We start from the raw sequence: 15,865 nt of genomic DNA, 5'->3' as shown, positions 1-15,865 counted from the left end.
AAAAAAAGGTAAAGATTAAGGATTTGATTCATGCTGATAGCTGATATAAAGAAACTATTTACCAGCAGGCAGTAGAGGGACCCGAGGTCACTTTAACAACCCCAATGAGCTTCTGTTCTGGAGACGTGTGCAGGATATAAGGTAGGAGAGGGCTATGCTGATGCTATGCCCTGTTTGGGGAAGAGTCCTCTGGAATCCAGACACTTTGTATTGATTTGATTTGAGGAGTCTGACTTGAGGACCTGTCCTTTATCATTGATATAGATACAAGACCCACATTGAATGTGATGGATCAAACTGAATGCTGCAGATCAAATCCAGGGTATGTAGCTCCAAAGTCTTTTTGACTTGCGTGAAGATGTTCTCTACAAATAACCTTGGTACGCTTTTACATTCACTAAGGGATACCTAAAAATAAGGTGAATGACCATCAAATGTCTAGATAAGACAATGGCTAAAGATGAATATTATATGCAGTTAAAATGACAAGCTGGTTAGTCAACTTCCCTTTTTTAAAGCACTACTCCAAAATACAAAATACAATTTTTTCTTTACCTTCAGTGGGGCACCACCTCTAGTTAGCAACACTTGAGAAGTTACTTAATGTTCCTTTCAGTGAAATGAATGAGAATCATACATAGCTTGTTCCTTTCCCATGCTGTTACATATATAGAGTACATATTCTAGAATAGATTAAGTTTTCTTTTTCTGCAGCAGTTGAGGCAATTTTCATGCCCCACAATTTACACACACACACACACACACGTTTTCTTGCATAAAACATGCCCCAGAATAAGATATTTACCTTGTTTTTGAAAGGTACAATGAAGAAAACAAGATCTTCCCTTATAATAAGTAATTGAGTAGCAGTACCTGAGGAGCTGAACCTACTCATTGTTTTGCTTCCTTTGGATCACATGCAGACTTTGCTTTTACCCCTTCTTACCATATTACCTCACACATAATAAATATTCGAATGTTCAGCAGCTGACTTTTTGAAGGCATGTGAGAAAATAGTGTGCGTGTGTTACATGTTTTGGCCGCTTTTCAATTACCTACCAATGATAGATTTAGCCAATTAACAGAATCCCTTATGCATGCTATACAGGGCTACATCAATTATTTTTGTTTCAAAAGTTATGTTCATTCAGAAACCAGAAAACCTTCTGTGGGTCATCTTACTGTCTCTACAGAGTCCTAGTTCATGATCCAAACAAGACAACCTTCAAAACAGCCCAAAAACTTCAATCAATGGGTGAACCTATGTTCATAGTTTAAAATAAATTCAAACATCTGGCCAGCAGCTGGCAGATAACAAGTACCACCAAGAATTACAATCTATTAATAATCATTTTCAGAAGTATGGGCATTATCTTAATAAAATTGGCCTTGAAGCCATTTTTGGTATTGAACTTCATAAAAAATAACCTGTTAAAATGTATGACAGAATAGAGCAACAAGAGCTATTTGCAACCATTTGGTTGTTACAGGAGTTTCTGAGAACTGAAGTAGAACTGCAGAGTGTAGTTCTATAACTATAATATTGGTACTCTTTCCAGATTTTAAAAATTGGTGCTTTAAAATCTGTAATTTCTTTCATAGCCCATCACAAAAAAACCCCCAAACCACACTTGTTCTATATAATTTCATTATGGACCATTAATCAGAAACTTTCATTAGATTATATCCTATAAAGCATTATTAGGAAACATTCCTTTCCCCAGTGTTTTTGTATGTATGTTTCATGGTAATTTTACCAGGAGCATTTCATCCCTGCTATTTGCAAATTTAGATTTACTAAGGGCTTATATTTAAGACTTAGGCAGAAAATAAGACTATAAGCAGAAATTTTGAGAACATGTAGGTATCATGAGGTATATGGACAAGTGCTGTGACTACTTGGCCTTCCGCATATTTAGCTTGCTCTACAATTTCTTGATTTCTGCTTTCATGTGTCTGTCTTCATAACAACCACTACTTCCCTCACCAATTTGTCTTGAGAACAGCACTACTTGCTGATTTCCCTCATCAGCTGAAGTCTACACTTTGCTGACAGACTCTGCAAGCAGACTGGCTTAGTTTTGTTTGATTAACGTACAGTAATTCTCAAATTATAGTGATACTGGTAGTGGTGCCAGGGATAAGCACTCAGAGAAACTGATGCTGACTGATTTTTAGTGTTTGAGACATGTGCATTACATTGCTTTTCATCTCTAGGCTTGAACACATAAATACATTGCTGCACAGCATCTATGTAGCGTGCTATTATCTCACAGCACATATGAGATAGCTTAGCACTCAAAAGAAAGTGTGTTAATTTACCTTGCATTTGCTGTGTGTTGAGTGCTCATAAGCATTTGTCTAAATTCATGAGTCATCTAAATGCTCAAGCACCTAGGGTGCAGATAGGGGTGCAGCTCTCAGCTGTAACTCAGACGATTTCTGCAAAGCATTCTGAGTTACGTTACCCCAGACCAAACAGAAGTTCACTGTTGGTTCCAGGGGAGAGAGGAATCTAGCTGTGGGCTGGGAGCCTGCAGCCGTGTTCCCACTGCAATGGCCAGGGCTCTTTTCCAGTGATCGCTTTCAGAATGGGAGGGGGGAATGGCAGTGGACAGAGCTTGTTCTTGGGGGGTGGGGGGTGTGAATTGGAGGCCCCCACTTTGAGGGGGGGGTCCAATACACCCACTCTACCCTCTGGGGGGTGGGGAACTGAACCCCCCCTCCCCCCAACTCTCTCCACTCCCTTTTCCCCCTCCCATTCTGAAAATAGTGACAGGCTGGAAGCTCAGCAGACACAAGTTAAAAAAGACCCTACAGTTTGTAACATCTTTATGTTCTGATATTTCATGCAATAAAAATTCAGATTTTCTTCCAACTGGCCATTTTTGAAACTTTAAAACAGAAGTGCATGGTTGTGTCACAGCTAGCGGTTTCCCCTTGCTTTATGCTGTACATGCATTCCTGGAAAACAGCGCATAACTTGAATTCACATAAAGGGAACCCACTTTACAATGTAATGAATAGGGACGTGTTCCAAGGCCTCGATTGTACTGACTCCCAGACCCATTTTTACCACTTTTTACAAGACAATGTTGGTACTCACCAACAGCAGACAGTACACACAAGCACTGGGAAGTGGAGAATGTTACCATAATGGGGACAGAAACTACAGAAACATGTGTCACAGAAAATGAGCAAGGAGCACAGATCCACACAGGAGACTATATTTTGGTGCGCGTCACTTCCACAATGCACCGCACAAAGCAGCTGACTGCGGGCTTCCACCACACCAATTGCATAAGAGTGAATTTACCTTGCATATAATGAATTTTTGTTATAAAAAGGTCATCGCATAAGAGTGAATTCGCACATACAGAACCCACATAAAGCAAGGGAAACCTCTATAAACTGCTTTCTGTAGCCAGATCAGGTGAAAATTGTTGCTTCTGTCTACACCACTAAATTCACACACTACCTTACCACACAGTAAGTCGTTAGTGTGCTCTATACTCTTTGAAAATCGGAATGTCCTCCCCTCTCCCATCTCTTTCAAGGACTTCAAATTTGAGAGAATGTGTCCACAATTCTTCTTTTCTCTAGCCAATGAATTGATTGCTCCTGTACAGATAGACTGCTCAGGACTTTTTCATCACCTGTCTCAGTTTTTAATGGTCTCTTCTTTCCAGTATGTAGGTTGAAGATGTGTGGCTGATTTTGCTGATATTTATGTAGGATATTGCTCAGTACCTGATGTATATGTACCTATAACAGTTGTAGCATCCTTTCATTCCTGTCATCTGCCACACAAGCAATAGACATTATGTTCTCTAACAGACCTTGTGTTCCCTTAAGTAGGGAGGCAGGAGAAAGAATCAATCCCTAGTGTTAGGAAGAACATTGGTATTCTCTATGTTTCCTGTCAATTAATGTTACAACTGAAATTCCCGAAGGGCAATGCATGGATCACTTACAGATCGTCACATAGTATTGGATGCTGGAACTCTTGAATTAAATGACAGATAAAGATATTTAAACATTTTTCCAATACTATTATCCATGTAAGCAGATATTGTTGAGGGCAAGAAAGTTATTGAGTCATCAATAGGAAGGAAAGAAGGATATGGTAATCTCTCCAGTTCCCTAAATAGAAAAGTAACATGGGCAATTTTTCTAGGTTTGACAAAGGGCAGAGACTTTATTTTAGGTTGTTTCTGAAAGAAAAAACCTTTCAGAAACTGCAAATGAGCTAAGCCCAGAAAATTGTGAAATTGCCCCCGAATGGAATCAGAGCTGCTTTACAATGATTTGTGGATTCTATGTTTTGACCTGGTTATTTGGATGTTTACTGAATGAAAACGCTGCTTTAGTTTCATAGGGTTTTATGTGAGATTAGATGTCTACAAACCAAAGATTTAAAATTCTTTATGTCTAAAGCAGTGATTCCTACCCAAGGTGCTGCAACACCCTTTCAAGGATGCTGCTATGTCCAGCACCTGTGAGAGTCAGTAAATGTTTGTTTCTCCTCTTCCCTGTTCTAGGCACCCCAGTGCCCCACAAACAAGCAGTATATCTCTGGTTACTCCTTGTCCTCAGGCAGCTCCTGTGTTAGCATGCTCCCAGGAGTATACTGCACTGGACACAAGCTGGAGGATGGGCAGTAGGCCTGTGCAAAGTGGCTAGTATTCACTTTGGACTCGTCCAATTCGGGGGACAGTGATTCGAATTACTGTCCCAGGTTGATTCAGCTGCTGCCACTGAATCTCTGAATCTTCGAATCCCCAGGCCCATCCCCCGCCCGCTCTCCCAGCCTGGCAATGGCTGCCCTGCCCACACCAGCTCCTAGCACTCAGAAAAAATAAAGCCCCAACTCACTGGGTGCTGCTTGGCAGGGGGGCAATCCCCACTGCCCTCCACTGCCTCATGCTGCGTGAGGAGTTCTGCAAGAGCATGATCTCCCTAACCCCCCCCCCCACCCCTGCCCACAGCTGCCCAGCCCACCGTGGCTCTGGCCCTTTAAGAAAAAACAAAAACACCAAGAAAAACCCTGCACTCGTTTTTCCTGCCTGGTGCGGGGGAGGGGGAGTTGCAATCCCTACTGCCCCGCGCCATGTGAGGGGCTCTGCACCAGCTCGCCAAAGCCCCAAGGCCACTGCAGAAGCGGCAAGTCCTGGGGCTTTTCTCGTTTTGGTTTTTTTCCTTAAAGGGCCAGAGCTGGTCCGGGTGGGGCAGCCATGGGGGCCGGGCTGGGGGAGTCAGCAGACTTGTGGCAGAGTCCTGCATATAGCATGGGTGCTGCAGCCACCGGGGACTGTCCAAACTATCAAAGCTCGCTGAATCTTTTCTGAAGATTCAGAGAGCTTTGAATCGATTCAAACCTTTTAATTAGCCCCCTGATTCGATTCAGATTCAGAGATTTGGCCAACAAATCGGGCTGAATCTCCTCCAAATCGAATCACCACCCAAAGCTTTGCACAGCCCTAATGGGCAGCTGTAGGGCTGCACTTTTCAGCCTTGCTCTTCCTTTGGTCCTCATACTCATGGGGCATGTGGGAAGGGCCATGGATACATATGGCTCCAGTTGCCAGGTTTCGAGTCCCTAGAATCAAAACATTTGTCCCTCCAGATACAGACCAGGAGCTGCAAGAGATAGTAGAAAAACCAGGTCACAGTGAAGCAAGGGCACCTCCTCCCTTGCTCTGCCCCATACACTAGATTCTAGCTAAATTTTTAGCCTCAAGTCACCCCAGCGGAGAACCACTGATCTAAATGCTTTGTTACCACTATTAAAGTAAATGCTATGATTTTAGGTATGTTGTCTGGTTGCAATATACCATTTTCCATATTCCTGAAAGGAAGAGCTATAGGTGTCTATACTCAGTCAGACCTACTGCATCAGTACACCTTAGAAGTAAAAGGCACAAAGTCCAACACCTGACAGGCTATATCAGAGACACCAGAGAGGGCATATATGTACAGTTAGCCCTGCAACTATAATGACCCCCATAAACCAGACAGTGTTTGGCATTATTCATGGTTGCAACTTAGTTTTTCTTCTCAAAACCAGTAAAATAATTTTCTACCAGTACCTGCTTTGTTATAGAAGACACCTTACCACACATTATTCTGTGATATTAATAACCCCACTGATTAGCAATGTATCAAAGTGATATACCTTAATTGAAGCACTTACTGAAGCAAGAAAGGGAAGTTAATGTAATTATCATGAAAGATAAAATGTACACCTGCATTAAGAACCCTCTTATCTGGTTGAAGGCATCCTTCAACTGATAAGGACACTGCTGAATTGGGGCTTAACCATACTTCTAAACTGGACTGTTTTTGACATCATTCCTTTATGCTTATGACAACATTTTGATATTTTAGCTCAAGTTTTTACCTAGGTCAGTGAAATGCAAACTGTAGATAAATATTTTAGTAGCAAAATATACTCTTTCATAGATATCAAATATAACCTGTATACACAGATTCCTAAAGTTTTCCAAATACTGTTTTTGTCTATTCATATATAAAGAAGAGTCCAGAACAGAATCAACAAATGATCAGTTTCAGGATACAAATTTTCAAAAATATTCCAGAATTTCAATCTTCATCTCTGCCCATGGACAAACTGTGGCTTTTTTCCAACCCAAAATTTATTAAGATTTATGAGTAAAGAAAATATTACATCTTAAGTTATTACTCATCAGTAGCACTGGAATACATATTTACATTTTTTATTTGAAGTCTTCAGAACTTCAGTTCTACAACTGGGCAACATATCCATAAGTGTTTCATAAACTTTCAAACACGTATTTATACAGATATTTTTGCATATATATATATTCATATAAAAATATTTCTGAGACCCAAGAACTGAGAATAGTCAAAAGGACATTATTGCTACATTTCCATATTTACAAAACAAGTGTGTAAAACCATTCAGAACAATAAGCCACTGCAAAATAAGTTTTGAAAGACCCTAAATTATAAAAATATAAATTTCAAGTACACAACAAAAAGAAATCTCTTTCAGCGAAGGGCCCATGAAGTACCAAGACATCTACAATTATAACACCTAGTAGCTTTCAAAGTCAGCACACTACAAAATAACTTTCATAGCATTAAAATGAGAATGCTTAACAACAAAAATACATAAGAACTCCTCCAAACAACTGGCTAACTTTGGAAAGGTGCAATAGCTTAAGTCCAGTGCAAATGAGTATTTTAAGATTGACAAATTTAAGTATAATCCAAACGTGCTTATATAAAGAGTGAAGATGAGTGGCATTCAATATAACCTATAGGCTGTACTACCAGTGTCAATATTTACAAGTATCTTCTATTTGGGCAATTAGTTACACAACAAAAATAAATGTAAATACCATTAAGAACCTGGTAGTTTAAGTTTAAATAAGAGAGTGCCTAAGTGCATTGTAAATAAATAGATACTTAACCAGTACTTTGTCTCCTAAATGCTTCTTTACTGATTTGTCCATGAGGAAAACACAGAAAGAGAAGAACTAGCAATATTTCTGCTGGGAAAATGAGGGGTCCTTTGGATACTGAAGCACAGACTTAGGCTCAAAGCTAGTATTTTTTTTAGGCGCAATATACATTGACCCCATATCCACATGCCTGCAGAACAAAGCTGAAGCAGCTACACAAAGATCCAGTGTTTGCCAGTTAACAAACTTCTCTTCTTTCAAGTGTTCCCCTAACATAAGACAGATGGAAAGATAAAGGGCATTTAAACACATGCTCTGGGACTGTGGTGGGGGGCTCTCACGGCCAATCTAATTAAAGAACCCGGAACATCTTGTGTATCAGCATCCCTGCACTGAAAAACAGTAGCAGAGGGCTTTAACTAAAGCTTAAATGAGCTTTACTTAAAACGCCCCCGCTGCCATTTTCAAGCTCAGGGATGCAGATATGTGAGACGCTGGAGTCTGCTGGAGCACGGTAATCACCACACTCCAGCAGACTCTATTAATATATGTCATTTCAGCATGTTGGAGGCTGCTTGTGTATAAGTGCTCAAAGTGACTGAGAAGAAAGCCCTTCCCAGGTTGTGGTACGTATATAGATCCATCTGTGGAAAAGTTGCACCCATATAGGAAAGGCTAAACAAGGAGAGCTGTTTTTCAAATAAGGCAAAACAATGACTGCCTCTCCTTATGATATGTAATCTACTTGAAAAGCCTTCTCTGAGTCCTGATCAAATTGCTAGGATTAGGCAGAGAGAGGACCTTATTTACATTTGTGTGCCTACTTTTAGATACAAACATTAGCTCTGCACTCGCTTGCACCCCTTAATATTATGCTTCTTGCCTGAAATGAAAAAAAAACCTGTGTGAAACAAGAACTGGGAGGATCCCCAAGGAGGAGGTGGAAGGATCTGCAATAATCACCTTCCTTCAGGTGTTCAGAAATGCAAAGTCCTTTAGTGGTACAGCAGCTACACAAACTCTGTGTTCATTTTAACTCTGTCCTATGAACAGAAGGTACCCTCTTCTCATTTGACTTCTAATCAAGAATATCTGCCAGTGACATTTTTAGGTCTGGGAGTTGCAGAAACAAGCAACTATTTGCATTGATTTCTAAAAGTTGGCCAAAAAAAATACTAATTGGACAATGTATATTAGCTTTCCTAGCACAGATCTAGAGGACTGTTTAATAGTTGAGCTAGCTTCTAACTGACTAGTTCCAAACCGAGGTTGAGGATTCAGACTTTTTTTTGAATTTGGTTCTCTGTTGCAAAATACACACAGAATAGCAAAATATATACAGCTCCATTCAATGCTACAACAATAGCTGTAACCATGCTGGGTGAACTACGTTTATGTACAATGGTGTGTGGTAAAGTACAGTATTACAGCAACATTTCCACTATCCAGTGGTAAGGAGAGAAGAGAAATGATTAAAGTAACCTTGTCTTCCTCCACTTCAAAATAAGAGCAGCTGTGCCATTTGGGACACTTTCTTTCCAGATGCCCCATTTCATTTCAAGCATCTTCACGTACCAGGAGGGGCTGAGTTGATGAAGAACTGCTGCCCACAGAATTAATCCTCACAGAGTGATCTGCAAGATGTCCTTGACTGGCAAATTTTGCTGGAAGGTTTGAGTAAGCCTGTAGAACACAAGTGGTATTATCATAATTTCACTGCCACCTGCCAGTATTTCACCTGCTTCCTTCAAAGAATCAGAGTACATCCTTGCTGTTAGTATTCCTGTTTTACCACATGCCATGGTGACAGGTATCCAGCAGAAATATTTTCTTGTAAAATTTAAGAACATACTGAAGCAGAATTTGAAAGTGCTTGTGTTTAAAATGATTCAGAAGCTCAAAACTCACTTATTAAAATGACAGGAGGTTTTTAAACAAAGAACAAAAGCATGAAATGGATGTTATCTTTGAAAATCCCTGCCATTAAATATTCAGATTGCTCTTCACATTTTTGCCTTTGTTTCAGTAATCCTTGAAGCTTACCTAAATGTTAAAGGAAGCAACTGGACACTGGAAGAAGCAGTTTCATCTTTTCTTAAATGATTAGGGCATCACTTACAATGGACCAGAACAAAGCACCTAAAATTTTCAGGAATGCATTCTGGCTTTGTACTCCAGCTTCAGGACCATCTGGTCACTTGCTCCTTAAGTGCAGCTTAATAAGATATTCCCCACAGAGCAAGAGCCACATTTCTAAAATGCCCTATTTTCTATGTTACTACTTTTGTCCAATTATCCACCTAAAATGGTATTCCAGGCACAGGCCTAGGAGATGTAAGCAGAGCAAGGTGCCAGTTTGGCAACACTTGATTTCCAAGATGACAGACACTATACAAGTAAAACACAGAGAAAAGAACAAATCAGAGAGTCTGAAAAGTTAAGAAAGCAAGAAACCTTTGTCTTGAAAATGCTTCACTGAGTAAAGATTAAGCTCCATTTTCATGGTTGCTGCACCAGAATATTTTTCTGTATTTTATGATATGAATACATCCTATTTTATGACATCTACAAAACCACCATATTTTCAAAACATTAAAACTATACTCTTTTAACTTTTATTTATGTTATGTTATGCCTCTACATAATGCTTAGAAAGTGATACGACCGTGTCTCATTTGGAAACGAATGACAGAAAAATGAGAAAGTCATGTGGTCATCCAAGCAAACAAAATTTACAGTCAAAAGTATATAAATTAAATGTTGTGTAAGAGTGATACTGTAGTCCAGAAATCATGTAAGGTGGTCCAGAAATCATATAAGAGGCAAAGATTTCTTAGGATGATTTCTTTTATTGGACCAACTATGTAGTTAGGATAAAGTTCAAATGTAAGATTCTTGCTTACGTTTGACAGATATATGGTGCCTGGCTTCCTGTGATCAGAGGCCTGAGGAAGAATGTCTTGCATTTGAAAGCTTGTCTAACTTTATCACAACTACATAGCTGGTTCAATAAAAGATATCACCCTAAGAAACCAGTGCCTCTTGCATAAATTGAAAGGACACTAAAGATAGAATCAGGTTCCCCTTAGTGTATCTAAGTGGCAGTTTTCTATCTGTTTTTGGTTTAGCTTTATGTTCTGGATGTAAGTGTGCAGGTGTGGACTGAGCACATGCAGTAAGGATACACACTGGCTATCTACATGTGTGCATAACTGAGCATAAGTACCCCCCCCAACAAAAACACAGAGAGAGAAGGGGGTCCTCCACCTTCAAACCTAGTAGCTGAGTGGTTTAAGGCTGAGCCACTGCTCCTGCATTTCAGTCATTGGATAAAATGAATGGAGAGCAGCACAGTGTCCATTCCATTAGGGGCAATGGCCTACTCCCTTCAAAGGCAACAGCCTTACATCACCATGGGCTGCACCCTCCCAGTGCAAAAAGAGCGCTGGAGAAGGATCTTGATGATGCCTAACCTTAGGTGTCATGGTTATAGCATGTGTTGGGAAGTCAGAGAGATGCAGGTTCAAACTCCTCTGGGCAAGGGGGCCAAGAAACAAGGTCTCCAGCTTCTTGGGCAAATGCCCCAACAACTCAATTATTGTAGCTAAATCATGGAAGTATCTCCTCCGCACAAAATCCTGGTTTTCTGGCTAGCTATATTTTCATAAATTAGAGATAAATGTGTGTACAGAATGCGCTTATGTACATATATGCACATAACTGTGAGGCCAGTATGTGGGCTGATGTGAATACTTAGTTTTTGTATGCTCACTTCTGTGTCCACACTGCTACTTGTGCATAAGTGCCAAAAATGCCAGTTATGCAGGTAGAAAGCTTTGTACCACTATGATGCAGAAAGGGAAATAGAATATTACCCTCCCTCTCCCCACCCCCCTGATCTTTTCAGAATCTTGACTAAATCATACTGGATTTTGAGGAACTTATTATTATGGACTGAGTGCCAATCTGGAGGCTCATACTTACACAACGAGTATTATCTGATAGCTGCTGCTCAATTAGCTGCACAATTTGCTTAAATGTTGGTCGCTGTAAAGGATCAGCATCCCAGCAACTCTTCATTATCTCATACCTGTAAGTATATTAAATGAAATATTATTGACTGGGCAATTCCATGAGAAACACCTTTTTATTTAAACTATTATTATTTGTGGATAATAAAACTGAGGTCTGATACAAGCAATTTCAGCTTAACTATGTTTCTAATTTGGTTTATATAAAGCTATTCATAAAAAATTAGTCACAGTACAAATGGTGGCACCAGCACATTCAGTCGTGAATGAAAAGCACTCAATACTTCAGTAGTCCTTAGGCAAAAATATCTTTCACAGCAATGGACATTCTGCATATAGAGTAGTTACATCACAACATCTTTCCTATTTAAAAATAATCTCCAGTATCAAATCATTTGAAAACTTTTAACTACATAATTAAGATTAATTTAAGTTGTTGAAAAAATTAAAACAACTAAAAAAAATAAAAACACCCCAAAACACAACATAAGATGCATTAGCTTGAATCAGGAAGCTTTGTTCCCTGAATTGCAAGACTGCTTTGTGGATTAACAGTGGTAGTTGTTCTCTCACATTTCAACTGGTGCGCATTCTGGACTAAACATTCTGTATCCTTCCTTGATCATCTTATAAAACTTGGAGTCCACAGGCATTCCAGGGTAGGGGCTGCTTCCTGTCAATACAACATGTGACTAATCAATACCAACTGATTAATATTCTTGATTATAAAATGAGGAATAAAAGCTAGTTGAAAAAAGCTTAGTACCCATGAAATCAATAAGTACTTTACCTAAAGAAAACAGTTCCCAAAGTAAGATTCCGTACGACCAGACATCGCTCTCAAAGGTGTAAACACAGTTGAAAATACTTTCAGGTGCCATCCACTTTACTGGTAGTCGAGCCTTTATAGGGGATGAGGGCAAAAAATAAATTAGACAAGAAGGTAAGAAAACTTAAAAATATAAATTACTTAAAGGTAGATGATGCTTTTTAGGTGTTACTGAAAAAAAAATCCCTCTGCAAGTCACGAGAACAGGAATGCTGTATAGAAATGGATTCATCTTTGTACAAGTTTGTTTACACTTAACATGGTTCCTTACACTCTGTTTTGTGTGTCCTAGCTGCACAATTGTTATATAGTTGTTTTTCTGTATACTGTGTGATTTCCAGAATATATATTTAAATGGAAGACAGCAAATCAGTAAAAGATTTGTAAAAATACGATATGGTGATTTCAAATAGTTATTCACTGAATATGCAAATCTCAGTTTGGTTTGGCTATTACATGCATGCTGATTATGTCACCTCCTCAGATGTTTCAGTATGTTAGCAAACACCCAAGGTAGCTTCTTTAGCTCCTCACTGGAGCAGGAAAACCTGAACATTCACATTAAAATATATATATGCATTTGTATTTTGTCTACTCATATTAATGCGCATACTCTCTCCCCTAGAATACTAAATGCTGGAAAGGAAGAAGTTAAATGAAAAGCTGAAAACCCTTTCCCCCATTCCTTTGACTGATTTCCTTCTCTCTCTGTATACCAGCTTCACTCTGGTTCCCAGAGTTTGTATCTGTAGGGGGAGAATCCCAGCCCCTTCCTTCTAGGTCAGCTTTGAAACAGTGTATACAAAATATATTATAATTATATTGTAAGGAAAAGCCTTTATTTCGTGTACAGAAAGGAAGCAGGAGGAGGAGGGAAAAAAGAGGTAAATGCAAAAGGCAGGAAAAATAAAAAGGAAAATGAAAGCTAATACTCTTTGCCAGTTGTTTAACACTACAAGTGATTTGAAGAATATCTGGTGTGAGACGAGAGAGGTAATTTGAGTTTACCAAGTAACATTTATAATGAAAGTATTTAGACTTTGAGGGAGGAAAAGGAAGGAAACCTATGACACAGGAGCTGGATCTGGCTCATCAAGTGATTTCATGCAACTCATGGAACTCAGACATTGGCAGTGGTGAAGTCAGGCATTGGAAAAACAAGCAGCAGTAGCTGGGTTGTGAACAGTAAACTACCGTATTTTTCGGACCATAAGACGCACTTTTTTCCCCCCAAAAGTGGGAGGAAAACGAGGGTGCGTCTTATGGTCCGAAGGTGTGTGTCCCGGGGAGACGGGGCAGAGCTTGCCCGCGGAGGCGGCGGAGCCCGAGCGGGACATCCGCCGCTTGTTTACACCGGAAGCCGGCGCCCGTGCCGGTGGCCAGGAGCCGGCAATAAAAATGGCCGGTCACCGGCACACATAGTCTCTCCTGCCATAAAAACTGGGTGCGTCTTATGGTCAGGTGCGTCTTATGGTCCGAAAAATACGGTACCTTGAACAGAGCTGCATAATGCTGGCCTGTTGTGCCTAAAAGGTTTTGGACTCCCGTGTAGCTAGTCAGAAAAAAAGTGGCTTTCAGCACTGTCTGTATTCCCAACATGGTTTAAGATCAGATCAGACACAGGTAGCCCACAGCCCTGGCTTCCCCAGGCAGCTGCATCCTATCCTCCTCCTCCTCTGATCCACTTAGTCTAAGAAAAATCCTATTGTCAGGCAACCTAAACCATAGTCTAGACAATCAATATTTAATTACTGACCATCTCACAAGCTGTTGGCCTGTACTTAAAAATCCTAGCTGCATTGAGTAACCAAGGAGAGCCTGAGCTGATGCTGAAAAGTAAAGCTACCTTTTCAGTTTAGTTTGTGTAAATCCCACAGAGCAGCTCTTATTCAACCTGCCATTTTCCAGCACTGCTCCGTGGACTCAGTTGCATCCTGTGCTGAACTTTGGTAACAGCACATATGGGTAGGACAGAGATGGTGGTGAGAACAACAAATACAGAGTAATAGCTATTGGTATGGCTAGTCAACTTTAAAGCCACCATGGATAACAAATCCACAGCATCTGAGCAAATCACAAGGAAGACAATTCCTAGTAGGATGCTTTAGTTTAAACTTATATGAACTCAATTCTCTCTCATTTCTACTTAGGTCCCTTTACTGCTCTGGCAATAATTTGTGTCCCCATGTTAATGTCTCTTTATACTGCCATGAAAGTATCTTAGCGTAACTAAGAATTGCCCAAAGTGAGTTTTCAAACTTTTCTTTATTGGTCTAGATATAACATTTCTTTCCAACCCATATCTGTGATACAGATTATATACTGTGTGTTACCATTTATAGGTTAAAATATGTTTTTTGCTAACCTCAGAATGTGTAACCAATGAAAATCAAACTTGTTTCCACTTCCCACTTTGTGTACTACCACACTTGAATAAAGTTTCAGTTGTCTGAATGATGTTTAAAACAAAGCAAACATCAGGCAACTCAAATTTCAGAATATTTTTCTAACAATAAATTATTTTAGAAATGAGCAAAAGAAATGCAATACCACTAAGTTTAGAAGATTTTCAAATAAATGCCTTTGGACACTTTTACTCTAGGACTACTTTATTGGTATAGGAATATGTGAAATTATACTGGTAAAGCTGCAGCTACACCAAAAAAAGCTGTGTTTTTTACCATTATAGAAAAAACAACCCTTTGAATGAAACACTATATGAATAAAAGCACACTTTGCCAATATAGTTGCACATACACTAGGAGCTTCTGTTGGCACTGCTATCTGGACACTGGTACACCCCCTCATAACCACGACAAGCCAAAACATGTTGAAAAAAAATGAGAAGGGTAAATACGTACTGAAACTGAGATGTTCTGGAAATTAGAATAAGTTTGAACATTTCCTCATTGAGAATAGCTGGAATAAATATTATGTACTTACATTTCCTTTGACCACATAATTCGAGTCATTCCTGATATCTCTAGCAAGGCCAAAGTCACAAATTTTTGTGATGCGACCATGAGTGAGAAGAATGTTTCTTGCTGCCAAGTCCCTGTGTATGCACTAGGGTAGAAGAAATAAATAAAACCTCTGATTATTTTGTCACATGTTCAGTAGCTTTTTTTCAGAACTGCTACTTGAGCATGCATTTTCCTGGATACACTTTTATTTAGTTATGCATAATAATACAAACTGAAAGTTATTCTAGTCTTAGGTACAAACTCAGATAGCTAGGAATTAGTGCCTAATATCCTTTATTATATTGGAAGGAGCATGTGCAGTACTTTCCATAGTGAAACTTGCCTATGTATTCCCATAGAGATAGTTGTTTTCTGTTCCTTAAAGCTTTCTTAAAGTTCTATATTTTCAGCTACAATTTAGTGTTTGCTCCAAGCCAATATTCCAACTACATTTTCTAACCTATGACAAGTGGGGAAAAAACAGTTTACCTTCCAAGAAAAAAAACTTTATTTTATATATGTATAAAATACCCCATGCATATGTGAAGCCATAGCGCATCACATAGGCAGTGAGGATTACAGCCCAGCAACATA

At 39.4% G+C, this 15,865-nt stretch overlaps 1 protein-coding gene across 2 annotated transcripts in view; it reads right to left on the bottom strand.

Annotated features, from left to right (window-relative positions):
• Nucleotides 1-7,706: 7,706 nt before the first annotated feature.
• The window catches only part of KIT (KIT proto-oncogene receptor tyrosine kinase), a 79,183-nt gene continuing 71,024 nt past the window's right edge, over nucleotides 7,707-15,865 (bottom strand). For both annotated transcript variants that reach the window (XM_019553391.1, XM_019553392.1), the window contains exons 17-21: nucleotides 15,252-15,374; nucleotides 12,270-12,381; nucleotides 12,053-12,152; nucleotides 11,433-11,538; nucleotides 7,707-9,131 (exon numbers count right to left, since the gene is read on the bottom strand). In XM_019553391.1, coding sequence (XP_019408936.1) covers nucleotides 9,006-9,131; nucleotides 11,433-11,538; nucleotides 12,053-12,152; nucleotides 12,270-12,381; nucleotides 15,252-15,374 — 567 coding nt within the window. In that variant the 3' untranslated portion in view covers nucleotides 7,707-9,005. The remainder of the gene's footprint in view (nucleotides 9,132-11,432; nucleotides 11,539-12,052; nucleotides 12,153-12,269; nucleotides 12,382-15,251; nucleotides 15,375-15,865) is intronic.

The sequence above is a fragment of the Crocodylus porosus genome, unplaced genomic scaffold (assembly GCF_001723895.1).
Source record: "Crocodylus porosus isolate Cpor-Errol unplaced genomic scaffold, CroPor_comp1, whole genome shotgun sequence".
Taxonomy (NCBI): domain Eukaryota; kingdom Metazoa; phylum Chordata; order Crocodylia; family Crocodylidae; genus Crocodylus; species Crocodylus porosus.
This window is presented reverse-complemented; position numbering and strand designations above follow the sequence as displayed.